Genomic DNA, 21,238 nt, shown 5'->3' with positions numbered 1-21,238 from the left:
GGAGGATAGCTGAGATGGGTGATCATATCATTGTACATATGGCATTCAAGATAGTTGATAGGTGAGGAGTTATCTCTGTACTAGGTAGAATTAATGAATCCTGCAGTGCCCAGAATAAAGTTACAGTACCTAATGCTTGCCTCTTGACTGTTTACATGTTCTTTACTGATTCTGCAAATAAAGTAGCAGTCCAATGCTTTCTCTAGACTTCATTTGAAAAGTTAAAACAAGCAAAGACAAGCTCAGTAAAAACAATACGAGGGATGAGGGACAAATGTGAATCACAATCCGTCTATCACATTCAAGTTATATTGGTGGTCTTAGAATTATTGGACCTAGTCCTATTGGCAGGTTCATTGAATTCAACAAGCTCAGTGACAACCTACCAGTTTTTCCTTCTAATTAAGTATATATATTCTCATCAAACACACAATCTATAACAATCCCCCCCAATCATACATACAGGTATTGCCCAGAGCTGGCCCAATGGGGTCTTGGGGGATTTAAAACACATCTATATGATCAAAAGATTTTTCACTTATCCAATGTGGAACATCACATTATCATCATGCATGAGGTGAATTGAGAAAGAGCTGAGCACAGTGCCTAGATGCCAAGTCCCAAATTTCATCCTATAATTCATGTATGCTCTGATTCACAGTTTATGTGATTCCTAGCATTTGTCCTTGTGTTCTTATAGTGTCATTGACTCACAAAAAGATCAAGGTTGTTTGGACAAGACTAACTCTAGGTTAAGATGGAGCATGGCTAGCTGCTATGTGCTCTGCATCTCTCAATTCAAATTTGAGATGATAGCATCCAATGAAAGAATCTCAAAGTTAGCAATGCATATCATAATTGTGTCGTTGATCACTCTCTTTCTCTCATTAAAATATAGTTTGAAAGGAGTCATTCCATAAACATGACTTAAGCAAATGGAGATAAAGCAACTTTTGACAATCTGCTCTGAATCGAGAAAGAAGATTGCTGTCCTTACCTTTTCTGATCAGTACTGTTCCTATGTTATGATATTTTGCTTCATCATTGTGATTTTGATTGGCCTAGGAGAAAGCAATAATAGAAATGGAGATAAAAGTTTTATTCCTATTTCCTATGTTATTAGTCAACAACCTTTATCCACCATTCATATTGCAAACAGTGAACTTTTAGTGACTCATTTACATTGCACACAGTTGGTACATTTGCCAACTTTTGATGAAGCATAGAAGAGAAGAGAGAAAGTGATGAGTTGAGATACCACATATGCATTCATCAATAGTTCATGACAGTCCACATTTCCATCTGGATGGAACACAGCTCATCATCAACAGTAGATGGTTGCTTTGCATGCCTATGCTCAATCTACAAAAATTGGATAAGATGACCCCCAACACAATGAGGGAAGTGCTTTCCTTTAGGCACTTGCTCATAAAGAAAATCCAAGCATCACAACATAATGCACACCAACTGTTTTAAGTCACCTCAGCATCATGGAATGCTGACCAATACCCAGCCTCAAACATCAGAAGAGATAAGGGGACTGGTAAGGCTGTCCCTATTTGAAGAGTATTGAATTGGTGCGAGAGCAGGATCCTGATAGGCAGTAACCAGTTCATGGAAAAATTCATCCATTGAAGGCTCATTCTGGTCTTGTCTGTCCCTCTTTATCAAACTCTGAAAACACAGAAGCATTGGAAAAGATAAGGGCCGAGAATTTAATGGAATGGCTGAAGTAAAGTGATACAAAGATTTCATACAGTGAGATCCCCTTGATGTATCAGGTTTACATTAGCTAATATGGTTGTGATTTTACCACTCTATTTCCTTTTCTGATGTCCATATTTCCAAATAACAAGAAGAAACAATATACACCATCAGATACTGTTTCCCCCAATTTTTTTTCCCTTCGGTTTCCTAGAGAACAGAGGAAAAGAAAACTAAACATCAACAACAACAATTTCAGTATTGTATACGTAGACAAAACAACCACTGTAAGTATTAGGCCCAAACCTACATACCTAGACTCTAAGGTTCAAATGCATCACCTTGTCCTTTTTCCTTGAACCATACAGTGGTGAGACAGTAGAACTGAAGGTAAAAGCCATGAACGGAACTCATTCAGAGGTGAAAGTAGAGTTATCATATCAATTATCAAATTAGCCAGTTTGTATAATTTCTCTGTTAAGTGAATTTTTTTCTTCTTGTTATTTTTTGGTGTGGATTGTGTGGAAACCTTTGTTCAATTGATGTGAAAGGCTGTGAGGAAAGCATGAAAGGGGTGGGCTTAACATTATTGTTGAGCATGGATTACATGGTCATGATAAAAATCAATAGATGATGATACCACCAACAAATCAATTTTTTCTATGTGCCAAAATTGTGTTCAATCACAATGTTATTTTATAATACAATGCCATAAAATGATCTAAATAATTGTTAAGGCTATAACTCAAATAAGTTTGATATATATTGTTGATCTATCACATATTAGTTTAAGTTTTTAGGGCAATTAGTAGCATACATGACATTAGAGCCTAGTTTACAGGAAGAGGCTTCTTGTGAGACATGGTGTTAGGGCTATTAGCCTAAATGAGCTTGATATGCATTATACCATGTACGTGCCTAAAAAGAATATTTCCCGTGAGACAAGGTTTTAGCACAAATAAACTTGATATATATTGTTGGCCTACTACCTAACTACTCAAGCTTTTAGGTCAGTTGATAGTTTAATAATAACGATACACATTTATTCAGACCTAAAACATATAAATTTATTCTTTTTTCTTGGTGTATAATATGTCATGATACACCATGATCACTTTGGATGATCTCTTCTAGTAATCAGTGTTAGACCACTTTCTTTATTATGCCAATATCAACTCTTGGAATATAGAAAGTACAGAACAGATAGTCTCCACAATTTGAATTATGATTCAAATTCAGAATAATCTCATTAGTAGAGCAAAGTTGAAGCATGCAAGGGTCTGATGATGTTACAATGGATAAACATACCTCAGCTGAGTAAGCAATAAAAATGGGAAGGAACCGTTTCCGACAATACTCATTAAAGAGAAGTGTGAGGACTGGAAGTGGAAATATTAAAGTTGACGCTAAGGAGAGCTTCTTCACTGTAAAGATTCCAATTGCAATGGCATGCATCAGTACCAAAGAAAATATCATTGAATTGTGGACAATAGGCCAAAACTTCCCTGCAGTTTCATACTTGGGAGCATACACATTTAAGAACTGCATTATAAAATATGTTGGTAGAGTGTGTTAGTACAAGCTTCTCCAAATTAATTCCAAAAGATTTGAGCAACATAAAAACTAGCCAATAGAAAAAATATGAAATGAAGAATTGCAGTACCCTCGTTTTCAGTACCCCTTTAAAACAGAGAAATATCTTAATAGGCATGCATAAAAGGCTTCCTAGCGTATATAACTCATCTTCTAAAATAAATACATTTATACAATAATAATATCCTACATGGGTTTGAAATGCTGTCTGAAAATTTTGGACTGTCCTGATCATCCAATTAAGTGGTGAACATTACATGGAGCTGACAGATAGGACCTGCTCAACAGTGTGATTTTTACTCAAAGCCCAATTCAAAGTTAGCTGAATGATAACACCGTAGTGATAATTAATCGCATTTTATCTGACACATTTTGCCTTAGATGAACAGTAGTCCAGCATGTGAAAGGAGTTAATAATGCAAAAGGCCAAAGTATGCACTGTTTGATCATGTATGTTCATGCAAAAATGATTTATCTAACCAAAGTGAATTTCAATATAACTAGAGTGCCTGTATGGAAATGATAAAACTGGAAGGCATCAAATATAAAATTCATGGTTCAAAAGAACTGAAGGATATCCAACTGACCTGATTACGGAATATGATGTATCCAAGACATAGGTACACCAAAAGGAAGGGCAGAATCAGTGGAGCCAGGAAGAAATATGTTATACCAAGAAGACCAAAGAAAAGGATTTTTGGAATTTCTTTATGGTAGGGAATAGATGGAACTTCAATGTCATCATCTTCACTTGTCACAAAAGGTTTTCTTATTAAGCTGCAAATAAAAGGGATCACACGAAAGAGTTCCGATGAAACGCCCGTCCATCCTGATGTGACAACGTAAGCAATGAAAAACGATGCCTACATCCAAAATTACCAATGTTAGAACAATGAAAATAAAGCTAATATCAAAACGATGAAACTTGATTGTATCATGGGATGGTATTAAGTATTCCTTTTTGGTATCTCATGGACCAACTAAATTGTAAACTTTTCAGACTGAGTTTGCTAACACTTATTAAACAATCTCAGTGATGTACTTTCTTTCCAAATTAAACCTGTCTCTACAACTTTGGCTTTCTTCAAATGAGATACAACAATACACAAGGAATGCAGCTATGTCCCTGAAGGGCACAACTGCCTCCCAAAAAAAGGATGGCTGACTCTATAATTTGGTCCGATAGTCAACTAGAGGCTTATTACTGAGCTAAGTTAATGCAAAAAAAAATCAACTGTCCCTCCTGAAACAACGTATTCTACCAAAATCATTAGATAAAACTGTAAATATTTTTCCCATAGATGAAAATATTCTCACCTGTGCAGGGACAGCAACAGCTAGCTTTGCTGGAATATTCTTAGGATCAAGAATGATGTTAATTAGATATAAAGCTGATCCAGAAAGCACGTTTGCAAAAAAAACATTCCAAATTGTGAACCAAAGTACTTTGTTGCATGCACTTTTTTCTATGTCACTAAGGGCCATGTATCCTTGAATGGAAGAAAAGAACTCCATTATTGGAGGCACTGCTTTCAGGAACAGCTGAAGTATCAAGCTGGGAAGGTATCCTGTGATTACTTCACTGACAATAGTTCTGCAAGAAGACTTCAAGTTTCAGTACTTCCATCAAATTACTGAACTCAATAAGATTTGAACATGAAAATGTTAACTAATTACTACAATTTTGGTTCTGAAACTGCATAATATATGCTACAGATCATACAATAGCACAAATCACTCCAATGATAATTGCCAAAAAGTGAAATTTTTCTTAAGCATGAAAAATCAGGGAAAACACTTTCAACAAATATATAGTAATATTTGTAAAACTACAGATAGAGAATTGACACAAATAATTTTAAGCGCCTGAAAATGCTTGAATCAAGAGAGAACAACATAAAGATATTATTTCAACTGTCTGAAATTGCTTGAATTAAGAGAGAACAACATAATGAAATAATTATAAGCGCCTGAAATTGTTTGAATTAAGAGAGAATGAGAGAAATAACTCCATATTCCTAATGCAGTGTGCTTGTAATCACTTGAATCTTGTATTTATAGAGACTAAATTAGGATTACAACATAAGTTGCCATGACATACTCTCTCAAGTCCCTGTAAACCCTGTGTATACTCATTGTAAATTCCTCCATCAATACAAGAAATACAATTCCATGATGGTTCACAAGGTATCAGAGCAAATTCTTTCTCTGTTCTTCAGCCTTAATTGTCATAACTAAGTGCAGTCTTCTTGCTGCAACTTTAATGATTCTTGGCCTTCATTGCCAAAATCAATAGACAGAAATACAACTGTCATTGGTGGTTTTCCCATGCTCTCTATATTTTATTTGTTTTCTCAATATGTTTGAAATATCTAGTAATGTCCAAATCTTCCCCCCCACCCAAAATTCCAATCAAACCGTGACAGCTGAATGACACAAAGTTTGTTGCATGGAATGAAGAGAATTCAATTATAATGTCTTGGCTTTGCAACTCAACGCAACCACAAATTAGGAGTGAAGGAGATTCGGAAGGCCGTTAAGCAATCATACTCCAAGGTACAACATGCTACTCAGATTTATGAAATTAAAACAAAGATCTCATCCATCAAGGTACTTTGTCTATAATTGATTACTATAATAATTTAAAAAGTTTGTGGCTTAAGTTGGACTATTATCAAAATTTCAAGATGAAAAGTGAAGATGAGCCATGCTACAAAAATTTGTTGAAAGGAAGAGAGTTTTTTAAGCTGGATTAAATGTTAAATATGATCAGGTTAAGAGTGCAGATTCTTGGAAAAGAAACACTTCCATCTCTCAATGAAGTGTTGTCAATTGTAAGTTAGAAGCTAATAGAAGAAAGAGTCATGTTAGAAGGCCCACCAAGTAAAGGATCGTCTTTTGATGTAGTCAAGCCAAATACCAATCGGCAGAATAATGGTGTGGCTATAGGAGAGACAAATGGGAAAAATGAGACTTGGGAGCTTGAAAACTCGATGGTGAGGTCTTGGTTGCTGAATTCTAGGCAGCCAGAGATCAGCAAAACATACCTTCTCTAGTGCGGCAGAAGGTTTGTTTCGAAACGAAATGGAAAAACATTCAAGAACAAACACAAAGATCACAATAGAATTTGAAAATTAGAGAATAATTCTAATAAATTATATTGAACTACTTCTAACAATTACAATAAGCCTTTAAATACTGTTTGTAATGAAAAAATAAAGGAAATAACTGAAATAGGAAACTAGAAATAGGAAACGAAGATAATTAGAAACTAGGAAAACTAGGAAAGAAATAGGAAACAAAGATAATTAGAAATTAAAACTAGAAATAGGAAACTAATGATGAACTTAAAATAGACACTAATAATGATCGTGTGCTACATCAATCCCCTCCACTTGAAGAAAACTCATCCTCGAGTTTTGTGGCTACAAAGAAAACTCATCTGAGGGAAAGTATTCAAAGATATCAGCAACGTTGAAAGTATTGGAAATGTTCATATCAATTGGAAGATCAATCTTGTAAGCATCATCACCAATCTTCCAATAAACCACCTATCTTGAGATGTGATAAGTGCATCTCCTCATTCTTACTGTAAATGAGAATATCATCAAAATAAACCACCACAAATTTTCCAATAAATGGACGAAGCACTTGGTTCATCAACCGCGTGAATGTGCTTGATGCATTTGATAGCCCAAATGGCATCACTAGCCATTCACAAAGGCCATCTTTAGCCTTGGAAGTCATCTTCCACTCATTGCTTGGTCGAATACAAATCTAGTGATAGCCACTTCGTAAATCAAGTTTGGTAAACACCACAACATCTTCTAACCCTTTTATATATATATATAAGCCACAAAACCTTCTAACCTATCAAGCATGTCATTAAGATGTGGGATCGGAAAGCGATACTTGACCGTTATTTTGTTGATAGTATGGTTGTCCACACACATGCGCCAACTACCATCCTTCTTAGGGTGAGTAAAGCTGAGACTACACAAGGACTCTCATGCTCTCACAAACCAAGCCTCTATCAAGCAACTCCTTAACTTGTCACTACAACTCTTCATACTTAGTTGGGCTCATACAATAATGTGGCAAGTTAGGCAAACTAGCTCCAAGTATTAAATCGATATGGTGTTGAATATTTTGCATAGGAGGTAACTCATTAGGTAATTCATTAGGAGATAAATCAGGAAAATCAGCAAGTACCTCTTGAACCTTGGTGGGAATATCAATAGTTGCTTCACATTGGCCTTTAACCACCAATGCTACAATAAAATTCGGCTCCTTGACTTGCTAAAAGATATCTGGGCCCATTATATTGGTGACTAGTGGCTTATCTTTCTTAGTAACCAAATTGTTTTTTGACAATTGAGATAGTGGCATCAAAACAATCTTTTTGTCAAACCATCAAAAGACGAAAGTATTATCTCAACCCTTATAAGTGGCACCAACATCATAATGCCACAACCTCCCCAATAAAATATGACAAGAATCCATATCCACCACGTCACATACAATCTCATCTTTGTAATACTTCCCAATTGACAAAGGAACCTTGCAAACTTCCGGCACTTGAATTTCCGGACCCTTTTTAATCCATGCAATCTTGTATAGAGAAGGGTACTTCTTAGTCTTCAAATTTAGTGTTCACTAAAGCCTTGGAAACAACATTCTCGCTACTGCCACTATCAATGATCACATTGCACACTTTATTATGAATAGTGCATCGAATCCAAAATATTTTATGTCGTTGAGAGTTGTCTAGCTTCTTTAGGGGGCAAGCAAAAGTTATTGGATAATGCATGTGACTTCTTTCCCCACATCCCCTTCTGCAAACTCAGCACTCTCATAGATATTTGCTTCGAGAACTGGTTCCTCTTTATCATCTGTTTGGGCAATTATTTGAAAGATGGTCTGGTCGGTTGCACTGGAAACATTTCCCAAGATTTGGACACACTTAAGGATCATTATTGATTCATTGTTGCTGCTAGTTCTAGCCTTGAGTATTAGATCAAACAAGAGCTGAAGTTCCACTTCGATTTTGCACTGAATTTTGAGTTGAAGGGGCCTCTTTATTGTTATTATCGTTGTTGCCTAAAGTTGTTGACCCCTTTGAAGCAAAAGAAGTTTATTGGGTTGGTTGCCAAAAGTTACTCTGAGTGCACACTGTGGACCTATTGATCTGATTTTCCACTTTCACTGCCAAATTAACTGCATCTGCCATGGTCCAAACCCCTTGAAGAGCCAGTCGATCTTGAATAACTAGCTTTAAGCCTCCAATATAACGAGCAATTGATTGATCCTCTGTCTTGGACAAATTAACTCAGGCATTTAATCAATAAAATTCCTCCATGTATTCGTTCATTGTACAGTTGGCTTACTGACAATTTTGATAATGTTGGTATAAAAATGTTCATAATTCGAAGGGAGAAATCGCCTTTGTAACAATCATTTCATCTTGGGCCAAGTACAAACACGTTATTTTCCTTGCCGTTGATGACTATATATAAGTTGTTCCCACCATGCAGAAGCTCCATCTTTCAACTAGTATGCCACAAGCTTTACTTGATTTTCTTCTGAAATATTCAAATAGTCGAAAAAGTTTTCATCAGTATGGACCCGATCAAGAAAATCTTCAATATGTAATCGGTCGTCAAAACTCAGTAAATTCCTCTTCATCTTAAATCCTTGTTATTTTAACCTTGATCGTTAGCATGATAATCAAAATGAAAATCATCTTCTTCTCTAAATGAATACTTCAACCTCCATTGCTGCCTTTGTTGAATATTCTTCCATTGTGGAAGTAAAAAATCATCACCATCTTGAAAAAGTGGAAAAACTCATCTTGTTCATCAAAAACCCTTGCAGCCACTCGTGGAAAGCCACCACTAGCCTCAAACTTGCTGTCGTTGTCAGCCAGAACTCCTTGTCGGAGGTCATCATTGTCACATCGCCTAGGAGCTCCCCAATTCCGCCACTCATACACTCGTAATGGAAAGGGCTTGCAAAAATTACGATTCATGACTGGGCCCGTGCGAACCGCGCCTCTGTTGTTTCTGGCTCAATCTGTGGCCGGCATTGGTCGTTGTAGCCCCCACAAGCCGGTCACCACACTAGTCTGGTCGTTGCTCCATGGGTTCAGGTTTCCCTTTGATAGTCAACGCAGCCACCATATGTGTGAGGTTACGAAGAGTTTCGCCGATCCCGTCGAGTCGTTACTTGATTTTTTTCGAACAATTGTTCATCGTCGATGGTTCATTTCCCACTGGAACCGTTGTTAGCCATCAGATCAAGGTAAAAATCCTTGCTCTGATACCAATTTTGGTGCTGCAGAAGGTTTGTTTCAAAACGAAATGGAAAAACACTCAAGAACAAATACAAAGATCACAATAGGATTTGAAAATTAGGGAATAATTTTGATAAATTATATTGAACTACTTCTAACAATTACAATAAGTTTTTAAATAATGTTTGTAATGAAAAAATAAAGGAAATAACTGAAATAGGAAACTAGAAATAGGAAACGAAGATAATTAGAAACTAGAAAAACTAGAAAAGAAATAAAAAACAAAGATAATTATAAACTAAAACTAGAAATAGGAAACTAATGATGAACTTAAAATAGAAATTAAAGGAAACTAATGATGAGCTTAAAATAGAAACCAACGATGATCATGTGTTGCATCATTCTCCTTCACACAACCAAACACATTTAGGAAGTTGTGAATAAAACCTACTATAACATAGGTTTCGCATCTCAAAATATTGAGATAAAATGGCATATTATCAAGACAAGGCAAGGATCATCCAACATTACAAATTGCTACGACACTCTTAAAAGTTTACTAATAGAGTTAGATCTTTATCAAAAGGTTAGAATTGAAGTTTGTTGCCAACACGAAGAAGTTGAAAGATGTGTTGGAGATGGAGTGAGTCTTTCAATTTTTGGTGGTACTTAACCTTGAGTTTGATGAAGTATGTGATAAGGCATTGGAAACACAATTTTTTCGATTTTTTCCCTTTCCTGATCTTGAAAAGGCTTTTGTGCTTATTTGTGAGGAGAAGACCTCTGAAGAGTTGAAGAATGGAAACACAATAGTTATTATTTCTTAAAAACCTTGTTTTCTCAATACTTGGATCATAGATTCACATACTTCTAACCATATGGCTAGTTTCAGGAATCCAATGTTCAAGAAGGCAAAAAATTAGAGTTGTTGATGGAACATATTCACCCACAGCTAGACAGGGAAATGTACAAATTTCTCTTTATTGTCTCTTAACTTTTGTTTTACATGTTCCAAAACTCTCATATAACTTGTTCATAGGAAAGCTTACCAAAGATCTTGATTGGTTGGTTACATTTGTTCCAACCGGTTGTCATTCTTAGGACCATGTTAAAGGAAGATGATTAGGCATGCTAAGTTGAGAGATGGAATATACCACTTAGATACAACTTGGAGGCATGAAAGTCTATTAAGGATTGGTCTCAAATTTCAAGAAAACTTATGAAAAGATTTGGCTATGACACTACCATTTAGGACATCCTCCTTTTCTAGTCTTAACAACACTATTTCCTTCATTATTTAAAGATAGTAATTCTAGTAATTTCTATTGCAAATCTTGTGTCCTTGCTAAACAACATCGAATTTCTTTTTTAGTAAGAGATTGTTGAAGATTTATGAAGTTTAGGAATTAGTTTTATTCTAATTCAGTTTTCGATTCCTATTTTGTAGATAGAATTCAGCACACATAGTTGTATATAAATAAGCATCTGTATTCCTATTTTTCTTAATGAAAATAATAAGAATTTTTCATTCTTCTCTTAAAACTGCATTCATGGAATAGAAGCTGGTTCTTTCCCACGACTAGTGACTTATTTGCAATCTAGTTTCTTTGCCAGATTATAAAAGATTATTTTTCTATTACTTTTATCTATTCGGGATGATTTAGCTATTAGGAGGAGATATCATAAGTGAATATGAAATTTCTGGAGACACCACAAAATTTGACAAACCAATTCCATCACAAAGTTCTAGAGATAGTAATTCCCTACAAACCACCTTACACCAGCTGAATGGACAAAATTTCCTGCAGTGGTCTCAGTCCATGAAGCTCTTTATTAGTGGAAAAGGGAAGTTAGGTTATTTGACAAGCTCTAATACAACTCCATCAGAAGATGATCTAGGTTTTCCACTGTGGGATTCAGAAAACTCCATGATTATGGCATGGCTGGTGTATGGAAACTGAGATTGAATAGACCTCTTCTTATCAAATACAAAAGAATTGTGGGATGCAGTAAGTGAAATGTACTCAGATTCAGGTAACTCAACACAAGTGTATGAGATCAAGATAAAGATTTAAGAGACCAATTAAGGAGATCAAAGTGTAACCAGGTACTATAGCATCCTCAAATGATGTGGGACCACATACACTCCCAAAAGCTTAAGCTAATGAGGGGTAGAGGTAGCTCCACATATAAGGCCTAACCAATGTTAGTAATTAGCCAATGTGGGACATTGGACTTCTGTCCATCCTACGCTAGACACCTCCACTCAATAGTTGATCCCCACGTCAGCAAGCTCGGAGCGTGCTAGGCCAAACCTTGCTCTAATACCAAATGATGTGGACCACATATACTCCCAAAAGCTTAAGTTAATGGGAGGGTAGAGGTAGCCCCACATACAAGGCCTAACCACGTTAGTAATCAGTTGATGTTAGACATTAAACTTTCGTCCAACCTAGGTCATAAAAAACTTATGGCAGAACTAGATATGTTTTATGATCTTGAATGGAGTTGTGTAACAACCCGTTCCCAACCACGTAGAAATTGTCCATTCTAAGCCCAATGATGCCCTTTTGGCTTTAAAACACATTTACATGCTTAAAAACTTATACATATATAGTGTCAAGAACTTTTTCCCCAATTGATGTGATTTATCACAATCACCCCCTATGCAGATACGACGTACTTGTTGTATCCCATAGAATTGTAGGACCAAACAAATAGTATAAAGGCTCAAATCTAGATTAGGGATTGGCTCAGGTACCATTTGTAATGATCTGCTACCAACTATGTTGATATCATCAACTCTAAAAAGTGTCCTTATATGACTTTAAAGCTCATCTACATGGTTAAAAGGAGCTCATACATATATAGTGGTAGGAACTTTTTCTACTAACAGATGTAAGATATCACAAATTATGCTAATGATAATGCTTGGTTTGAGAAGATACTCGAGAAAGAAAGAGTATTTCAATTTTTTTATAGGATTGAATAAAGGATTTGTTGAGAAATTGAAGATTTGGTTCAATTAATGGAGATTTAAGGGATATGATAGTTGTAGTATACATTTTTGTATTTATGTTGTTTAGTCAATCCTGTAAATTAGGGATATTAGCTAGACAGTAGTTATTCTTTCCTAATTTTGTGCATTAGACTTTCCTATTTGAAGGAAACGTGTATAGCTATGTAAATAATTCGTCTTTGTTAAGAAAAGAAATATTCTTTTTCTTCATGGTATCAGAGCAAAGTTGGGTCTCTATTTTCTCCTTTTAAAAAATTTCCTAAGAGCTCATTAAAATATTTTGTTCCATTATTAGAAATGAAGGCTACATATTTTTCTTTGAAACTGGTTTTCAACCATAGTGTAAAACTCTTTAAAAAAATTTTCAACTTCAATTTTTTCCCTCATCAAATATATCCAGCACAAACAAGTGTGATCATCAATAAATGTCACAAACCTTTTTTTCCAATACTAGTAGTAACCCGAGATGGTCTCGAAACATCACTATGTATTAAATAAAATGGTTTGGTGGCAAAATATGGCTTGGATAAATATATAGCATGTTGGCTCTTTGATGAATAACAACTTTCACAATGAAAAAATAAACAATCAATATTTTTAAATAAAGCAATAAATAAGTGTTTAAGATAAGGAAAACGAGGATGTCCTAGTCTACGATACCACAACATTATTTGTTCACAAATAAAATTTGAACTAGTACTACTAAAGACCTGATCTTTTTTATTACTAGAGGAAAGTTCATCAAAATAGTAAAGCCCTTCGATCATTCTAGCACTGCCAATCGTCCTCCCTGACCTCTAATCCTAAAATTCACAATGAGATTCAAAGAAGGTGACAGGACAATTAGCATCTTTGGACAATTTTCCGATAGACAAAAGATTACAAGCAAATTTGGGACGTGAAGAACAAATTTAAGATTTATATTCTCATAAATTTTTATCAGCCCTTTTCCTGCAATAGGTGAGAAACTACCATCAGCAATAAATAAAAATTTCACCACTAGAACAAGGTGAGTAAGAACTAAAAATATTAGAAAAAATTGTCATATGGTCAGACGCTCCAGAATATATGATCCAGGGAGCAGAATTTGAACAGGATAGGGCTTTAGAATTAATACTTGTTTGTGCCAAAGAAACACTAGGAATACCAGATGAGGAATTGGATTTTAGCAGTTTTAGAAGGTGATCCATTTGCTCTTTGCTGAAGGGTCAAGAGTCTGCTTCATTGGCTGATGGAGTTACACAAGAAGTCCTCTCTTCCAGTTTGTTGTTTTTCCAATTTGCAAGCTTGCCATGAATTTTCCAGCAAGTTTCTCGAGTATGGCATGGCCGATTACAGTGATCACACCAAACCCAAGGCGTCTCATCCATCCTGCATTGATAATTGCTAGCCTTGTTGGAAGTAGCATCTATAGTAGTCAAAACAGAATTTTCAAATGGCTCATCAACAGTCTTTTTTCCTAGCATGAAAAGTCTATAGCTTTCCTCTCTCCAAACTTCAAAAAAAGCTTCATTGATAGAGGAAAGAGGAGATTTGCCAATAATTCTGCCCCGCACTTCGTCAAACTCGACATTGAGTCCAGCAAGAAACTTGTAAATCCAATTGTCCTCCAATGTTTTCTTGTGGTGATTACAATCTTCTGGGGATTTTCATTCATAATTGTTGTATAAATCCAGGTATTAACACAACCTAATAATTTAGAAACTCAAACTAAGGAATTGAATGTTCTAAATACTGGAAATATAGAAAATCCTAGCTTATCCTTGCCTAGTATAGATGTTTCACAAACTGGGAGAGAAGTACTATAGAAGAATGTAAATCGCTTGAATTTTGAGTTTCAAGTTTATACTCGAAGGAAACTTCATCATCAAACAAAAGACCCAACTATCATACCAACACAAGATCAATCAAACACTCCGGGAAATGGTCATCTAAATATTTCAGGTACTCTAAATCCTCTTATTTCTTCATCCATTCCTTCTAATACCATACCTTTGGATCTAGATGTGCCTATAGCAATTAAAAAAGGAACCCGCTCCTAAACTAAGCATCCTATCGCCAAATATCTCTCTTATACAAAATTGTCAAAAAATCATAGAGCCTTTATCTCTAGGAACTCTCACTTGTTTGTTCCGAGACATATACGGGCAGCCCTTGGTGATCCAAATTGAAAATTGGCAGTTATTGAAGAGATGAACGCTCTTAGAAGAAGTGGTACATGGGAAATTGTGAATTTTCCAAAAGACAAAAAGACAGTAGGCTGCAAATAGGTGTTTACCATGAAGTGCAAATCCGATGGAAGCATAGAAAGGTACAAGGCAAGACTTGTGGCAAAAGGCTTTACACAGACTTATGGGATTGACTATCAAGAAACATTTGCTCTTGTTGCAAAAATAAACTTTATTAGAGTTCTATTGTCCTTAGCAATTAACTTCAATTGGCCATTGTACCAACTGGATGTAAAAAATGTCTTTCTCAATGGCGATTTAGAAGAAGAGTTTACCATCAAGCTTTAAGGAGAAACTTGGGAGTGACGAAGTCTGCAGATTAAGAAAGTCCTTGTATCGGCTTAAGCAATCCCCAAGAGCTTGGTTTGAATGCTTTGGAAAAACTGTAACCAACTATGGTTTTCAGTAAAGTCAAGCAGATCATACTTTGTTCTATAAACACTCGAAGGAAGGAAATATTGGAATTTTAATTCTTTATGTTAATGACATGATTCTAGAATGGTTCAAGAAGAGACTTCCAAGAGACTTTGAGATCAAGGACTTAGGTATGTTGAAACATTTCCTTAGAATGGAGTTTGCAAGATCTAAGAAAGGTATCTTTGTTAATCAGAGGAAATATGTACTTGATCTGCTTAGTGAGACAAGCTTGCTTGGTTGTAAAGCAGTTGAAACTCCCATTGAACCTAACTTGAAGTTACAAGTTGCCAAACCTGAGGATGTGAAAAATACAAAACAATACTAAAGACTAGTTAGAAGGTTAATCTACTTGTCTCATACACGCCCGGACATAGCCTTTGCAGTTAGCATGGTGAGCTAGTTTATGCACTCTCCAGAACTAGAACATTTTGATGTTGTTTATAGGAATTTAAGATACTTAAAAAGGACACCAGGAAGAGGGTTATTATTTAGAAAACATAGCCACTTACAAGTTGAAGTCTATACTGATGTAGATTAGGCGGGAAATATTATGGATAGAAGATCAACATCAAGTTATTGTACCTTTATTGGAGGTAACCTGGTCACATCGCAAAGTAAAAAACAAAATGCGGTGGGCAGAAGCAGTGTTGAGGCAGAATTTAGAACTCTTGCGCATGGGATTTGTGAAGTAATGTGGATCAAAAGGATACTTGAAAAGTTGAAGATTCCTAGTCCATCTCCCATGAAAGCTTACTATGATAATAAAGCAGCTATCTCAATATCACACGATCCTAAGCATGTAGAAGTGGATAAACTCTTTATCAAAGAAAAGCTTGACAATGACTTGATTTGTATGACATACATTCCAACAACTGAACAAGTTGTTGATATAATAACAAAGGGACTACATGGGAAGCAATTTGACAGTTTAGTTGGCAAGCTGGCTATGGAAGACATTTTCAAACCAGCTTGAGGGGGAGTGTTGAGAAATTGAAGATCCAGTTCAATTAACCAAGATTTGAGGGATATGATAGTTGTAGTATAGATTTTTGTATTTATGTTGTTTAGCCAATCCTACAAATTAGGGATATTAGCTACACAATAGTTATTCTTTCCTAATTTTGTGCATTAGACTTTTCTATAAGAAGGAAACGTGTATAGTTGTGTAAATAATTTGATAGTTTAGTTGGCAAGCTAGCTATGGAAGATATTTTCAAACCAGCTTGAGGGGGAGTGTTGAGAAATTGAAGATCCGGTTCAATTAATCGAGATTTGAGGGATATGATAGTTGTAGTATACATTTTTTGTATTTATGTTGTTTAGCCAATCCTACAAATTAGGGATATTAGCTGGACAGTAGTTATTCTTTCCTAATTTTGTGCATTAAACTTTCCCATAAGAAGGAAACGTGTATAGTTGTGTAAATAATTCATCTTTGTTAAGAAAAGAAATATTCTTTTTCTTCAAGATTGGATGAGGTTCATGGACATGTACTTGGTAAAGAACCTCTTCCTTCTGCAAGATATGTTTTCTAAGAAGTCAGAAGTGAAGAAAGTGGAAGAATTGTAATGAAGGGTGAGACAACCGAACCTACTATGGTTTCCAAAAATTCTGCTCTTAGCTTTGTCGGGAATTGATGTATATTCTTAAGTGGATTAAACTTTTTTGCATAGCTTTCCTTGTATAGTGGAGGAGTTTATTCATGATTTAATCAATTTCTTACATTTCGTGGGGAGGACCACTCATCCTTCTCATGTTCTTTTTATCCATAATAAATGTTTGTTTCTGATAAAAATATATATATAAAGCCAAAGTGTGCCAGAAATGAGATACTGCTTGCAGGCATTTGTCAGCAGATTTGTTACCCACTTTTAAATATCACATTTCATATTTTAAGGAATTCAAATCTGTCCTCTTCCATTCCATAAAGGAACCATCACAGTACAAGAATCAAATCAGTTTGCACTCATGAATTTAATGGACTAAATCATTTATTTTTAGATATATAGCTAGAAAAGGAAACAGAAAGTATTTTCTATTGAATTAAAAAAAATGAAGCATTCTAGATAACTGCACAAAAGTCAAAGAAGGTGGACATTACTATCCGATTGCTAAACAAGTATATACATTTAGCTAAAATGCTTGAACTATTACTGGAAAATCATCATTGGTCTATCCAGGCTTAACCATGTTTTCACATAACAAAAATACTGGTGAATATTATCTTGAAGACTTTAAATGCTTTAGCTTTCCCTTTTATCAGAAATATTTATTAGTAGTCAATAGTCATTGCTCACCTCAATAGTACTGCTAATAAGTGTAGGAATTCGGAGAAAAAAATCCCTATTAAATAGGGGATTAGTTGACCTGTTTATCTCCTTTTAAATACAGAGATATGGATCAATTAATAGGGATTAGTTGATCTGTTTATCTCCTTTTAAATAAAGAGATAAGGATCAATTCCAAATCTCATTTTTGTATTTCAATTTTACATGTTTATCCCTTAATTTTAAGGATAACTTTATGGTCCTAGAATTAAGGAATTATCCATGGCAGGTTGTTGCCATCTTTCCTATTTATGTACTATTATTGCTCAAGGTGAAAAACAAGAAAAATAGAGTTTTCCACTATCATTCTTGATGGTATCAGAGCCAAATTTGGCTACTAAGAGTTTCAATTTTTTCTCAAGCCTCCATCACTGGTTGTTTAAGAACCTGTAGAAATCTGTCTTTTGAAAATAAAAAATAAAAAAATTCTGCTTTGTTTTTTAATCCGAAAACAGAGCATTTCTTGCTGTGGCTTGCATTGCTGCAGCCTTTTCATGGACGATCACATTTTCTGTCCCAGCACTGCTTTATAACCCCTTCCCCTTCCTCAGCCTCCATTCTTGTTTTTCTCTGAAAAATTGAACTGGTGAAATACGGCATGGTGACGGATAGGCAAGAATCCTCTTCTGAGGTAATCTTTGGTCAAGAAATCGTACATCCAATAATCATGGTGATTTAGAGAATTCTGTTCTTCCCATCACTAGGCACAAACTCGATGACCAGAATTATCTCCAGTGGTCGAAGTCAGTAATGATGTTTGTGCGTGGAAAAGGAAAAGATGATTACCTCACTGGAGTTGTCACCATGCCTCCACCTGAAGATCCGAAGTTCAAGACATGGAAATCAGAAAATAGCATGGACATGTCTTGGCTTGTAAACTACATGGCCAATGAAATTGGTGAAGACTTCATGTTTTATGAGATGACTAAGGAAATCTGGGATGCTACAAAGGAGACCTACTCAGACAAGGAGAATACATCCAGAGTTATTTGAGGTAAAGGAATCCTTAATGATCTGAAACAGGGAGAACTCATAATTACACAGTATTTCGATGTGCTTAATAGGTGTTGGCAACACCTATACCTATTTGATGAGAATAAACTTGGCTGTCCAGATTGTTTAAGAAAATTGTTGAGAAGGAGAGTCTTCAAGTTCCTGTTCGGACTCAATAAAAATTTGGATGAAGTTAGAGGACGAATCCTCGGAACAAAACCTCTTCCTTCCATCCGAGAGGCATGTTTTGAGGTAAGAAGGGAAGAAAGTAGGCAGAAAGTAATGCAGGGAAAAACCTCCTCGACATCCTGTGAGAGTTCTGCTCTTGCTGCTCATGATTCAAATCAATCCGCCTACGACAACAAGCAAAAGAAGAATGGCAGGCCTTGGTGTAATCATTGCCATAAACCTGGGCATACAAAGGACCGTTGCTGGCAAATATATGGCAAACCAGCAGATTGGAAACTTCACAGCTTGTCCAGAGAAGGTCAAGGTCTAGCAGCCAGCTTGGGGGAAAAGAAAGAGCAGCAGACTTCCGATAACTCCACTTTTTTCAGCAAGGAACAAGTGGAGATTCTTCAAAAACTGATCACTCAGGCAACCTTTTCCCAATCAACTCCAACAGGAGTAGCATCCGTAGCTCATAGAGGTAGATTTTCAATTGCCTTTAACTCCCAAAAGGAGAAGAAAAACCATTGGAGAATCGACTCTGGGGCCTCCGATCATATGACGAGTAATGCTGATTTATTCCACATACAGCCCGTGTTCTGAAAATTTTACAGTTCGTATTGCTGATGGTACTATGTCTAAGGTAGTTGGAATAGGATCAATAGTCATTACTGAAGATTTAGCACTCAAATCTGTCTTGTTGATTCCAAATTTGACTGACAACTTGCTGTCAATAAGTAAGATTACGCATGACTTGAATTGTGTTACTAATTTTTATCCAACACACTGAATTTCAGGACTTGGAATCGGGGAGGATGATTGGCAATGCTAGGGAACATGTTGGACTCGATCTTCTTAAGGTTCCTAATAATCCTGAAAAACGATGCCATTTTGGCCCTGTTTTTCGATCCATCCCCCTTTCCTGGTTGTCTTCAACCCGACAACACCCCCAAATTTTGCCCTGTGCTGTGAAGAAGTGAAGAAGACGAAGAAGAAGAGGAAAAATAGACGTACCTTTCTGGGACCTTGTTGATTAAATTGAAGTTTTGGATGATATTTGATGATTTATGTATTTAGGACAAATAAATGATTGTTAAATTTGATTATACTATATAAAAATATATATGTAAATTAGGGTGCGCCTCACTTCACTAAAGCCCGTGCCTTAGGTGCGCCTTGCGCCTCAGGCTCCAGGAGTACTTTGCGCCTCGAGCCTTTTAAATCTATGATATGAGCAAACTTGACCCTAAAGCCAACAAATGTCTTTTCCTTGGATATTCCCCTACACAAAAAGGGTACAAGTGTTATTCCCTTGTTACCAAGAAATTCCATGTCACCTTGAATGTCACCTTCTTTGAAAATCAACCTTTTTTCACCAAAAATAACATTCAGGGGGAGAACACACAAGAATGTGATTTTTTGTTTCAAGGAGTTCCCAGAATTAAACCTAGCGCTTCAATTAACCAACCTGTACCTAATATACCTCAACCTATCCTTTCTAAAATTCCCGAAATTGCTCCTGAACAACTTGTCCCTTCAACCTCTCAATCTGAGCCAACTATTCCTACCTCTTCTTCTACACAACATGCAAATAACACTAAGTTATGTGTTTATTCAAGGAGGAAAAGGCCTTAAGAAGAATTAGAGGATCACACTGTTCTAGAACAAAACCAAGAATTCAATCCAAGATCAGGAAGTCCAGGTAACTCAATTCAAGAAACTGAAGTTTATGATACTCCTAATGATCTTGATATGTCTATTGCTCTAAGAAAAGGCGTGAGATCATGTACCTAGCATCCAATATCTAATTTTATTTCTTATGATAGATTATCATCAAAATATCATGCATTTGTTACTAATCTATCAAGTATAGAGATTCCAAGGAGTATCCAAGCTCTAGAAAAACCTGAATGGAGGCAGGCTATATGTGATGAAATCAAGGCATTGAAAAAGAATAGGACTTGATAATTATTAGACTTGCCGAAAGGGAAGCAACCAGTTGGATGTAAGTGGATCTTCACTGTTAAGTACAAGTTAGATGGAAGTGTAGAAGGGTATAAGGCAAGACTTGTGGCCAAGGGATTCACTCAGACCTATGACATAGACTACTAGGAGACTTGCCCCTATTGCCAAACTTAATACCATGAGAGTATTGTTGTCTTGAGCAGTCAATCTAAATTGGACTCTTCAACAATTGGATGTCAAGAATGTTTTCCTCAATGGAGATCTAGAAGATGAAGTCTATATGGAAATCCCTCCAGGATTTGAGAATAAAGCCAATGTTGGTAAACTTCAGAAATCCTTATAGGGACTTAAACAATCTCTCAAAGCATGATTTGATAGGTTTACTAAGGTGGTTATGAAACATGGGTACATACAAGGCCAAACAGATCATACTCTATTCATTGAACATTCCTTGAATGGGAAGATAATACTATTCTTATTATTTATATTGATGATATTATCTTGATAGGGAATCATACAAATGAAATGGACA

General features: G+C 35.8%; 1 protein-coding gene across 5 annotated transcripts in view; it reads right to left on the bottom strand.

Moving 5' to 3' along the window:
- Positions 1–1,075: 1,075 nt before the first annotated feature.
- Positions 1,076–21,238, bottom strand: part of LOC117911162 (CSC1-like protein At1g69450) — a 69,859-nt gene continuing 49,696 nt past the window's right edge. For 3 of the 5 annotated variants that reach the window (XM_034825391.1, XM_034825389.1, XM_034825388.1), the window contains 6 exons: positions 4,615–4,891; positions 3,885–4,160; positions 3,013–3,246; positions 2,046–2,088; positions 1,814–1,914; positions 1,076–1,674 (listed from right to left, as the gene is read on the bottom strand). In XM_034825391.1, coding sequence (XP_034681282.1) covers positions 1,516–1,674; positions 1,814–1,914; positions 2,046–2,088; positions 3,013–3,246; positions 3,885–4,160; positions 4,615–4,891 — 1,090 coding nt within the window. In that variant the 3' untranslated portion in view covers positions 1,076–1,515. Of the gene's footprint in view, positions 1,675–1,813; positions 1,915–2,018; positions 2,089–3,012; positions 3,247–3,884; positions 4,161–4,614; positions 4,892–21,238 lie in introns of those variants that run through there. The other 2 variants (XM_034825392.1, XM_034825390.1) reach the window with 2 other exon arrangements.

The sequence above is a fragment of the Vitis riparia genome, chromosome 3 (genome assembly GCF_004353265.1).
Source record: "Vitis riparia cultivar Riparia Gloire de Montpellier isolate 1030 chromosome 3, EGFV_Vit.rip_1.0, whole genome shotgun sequence".
In the NCBI taxonomy this organism is placed as follows: Eukaryota; Viridiplantae; Streptophyta; class Magnoliopsida; order Vitales; family Vitaceae; genus Vitis; species Vitis riparia.
This window is presented reverse-complemented; position numbering and strand designations above follow the sequence as displayed.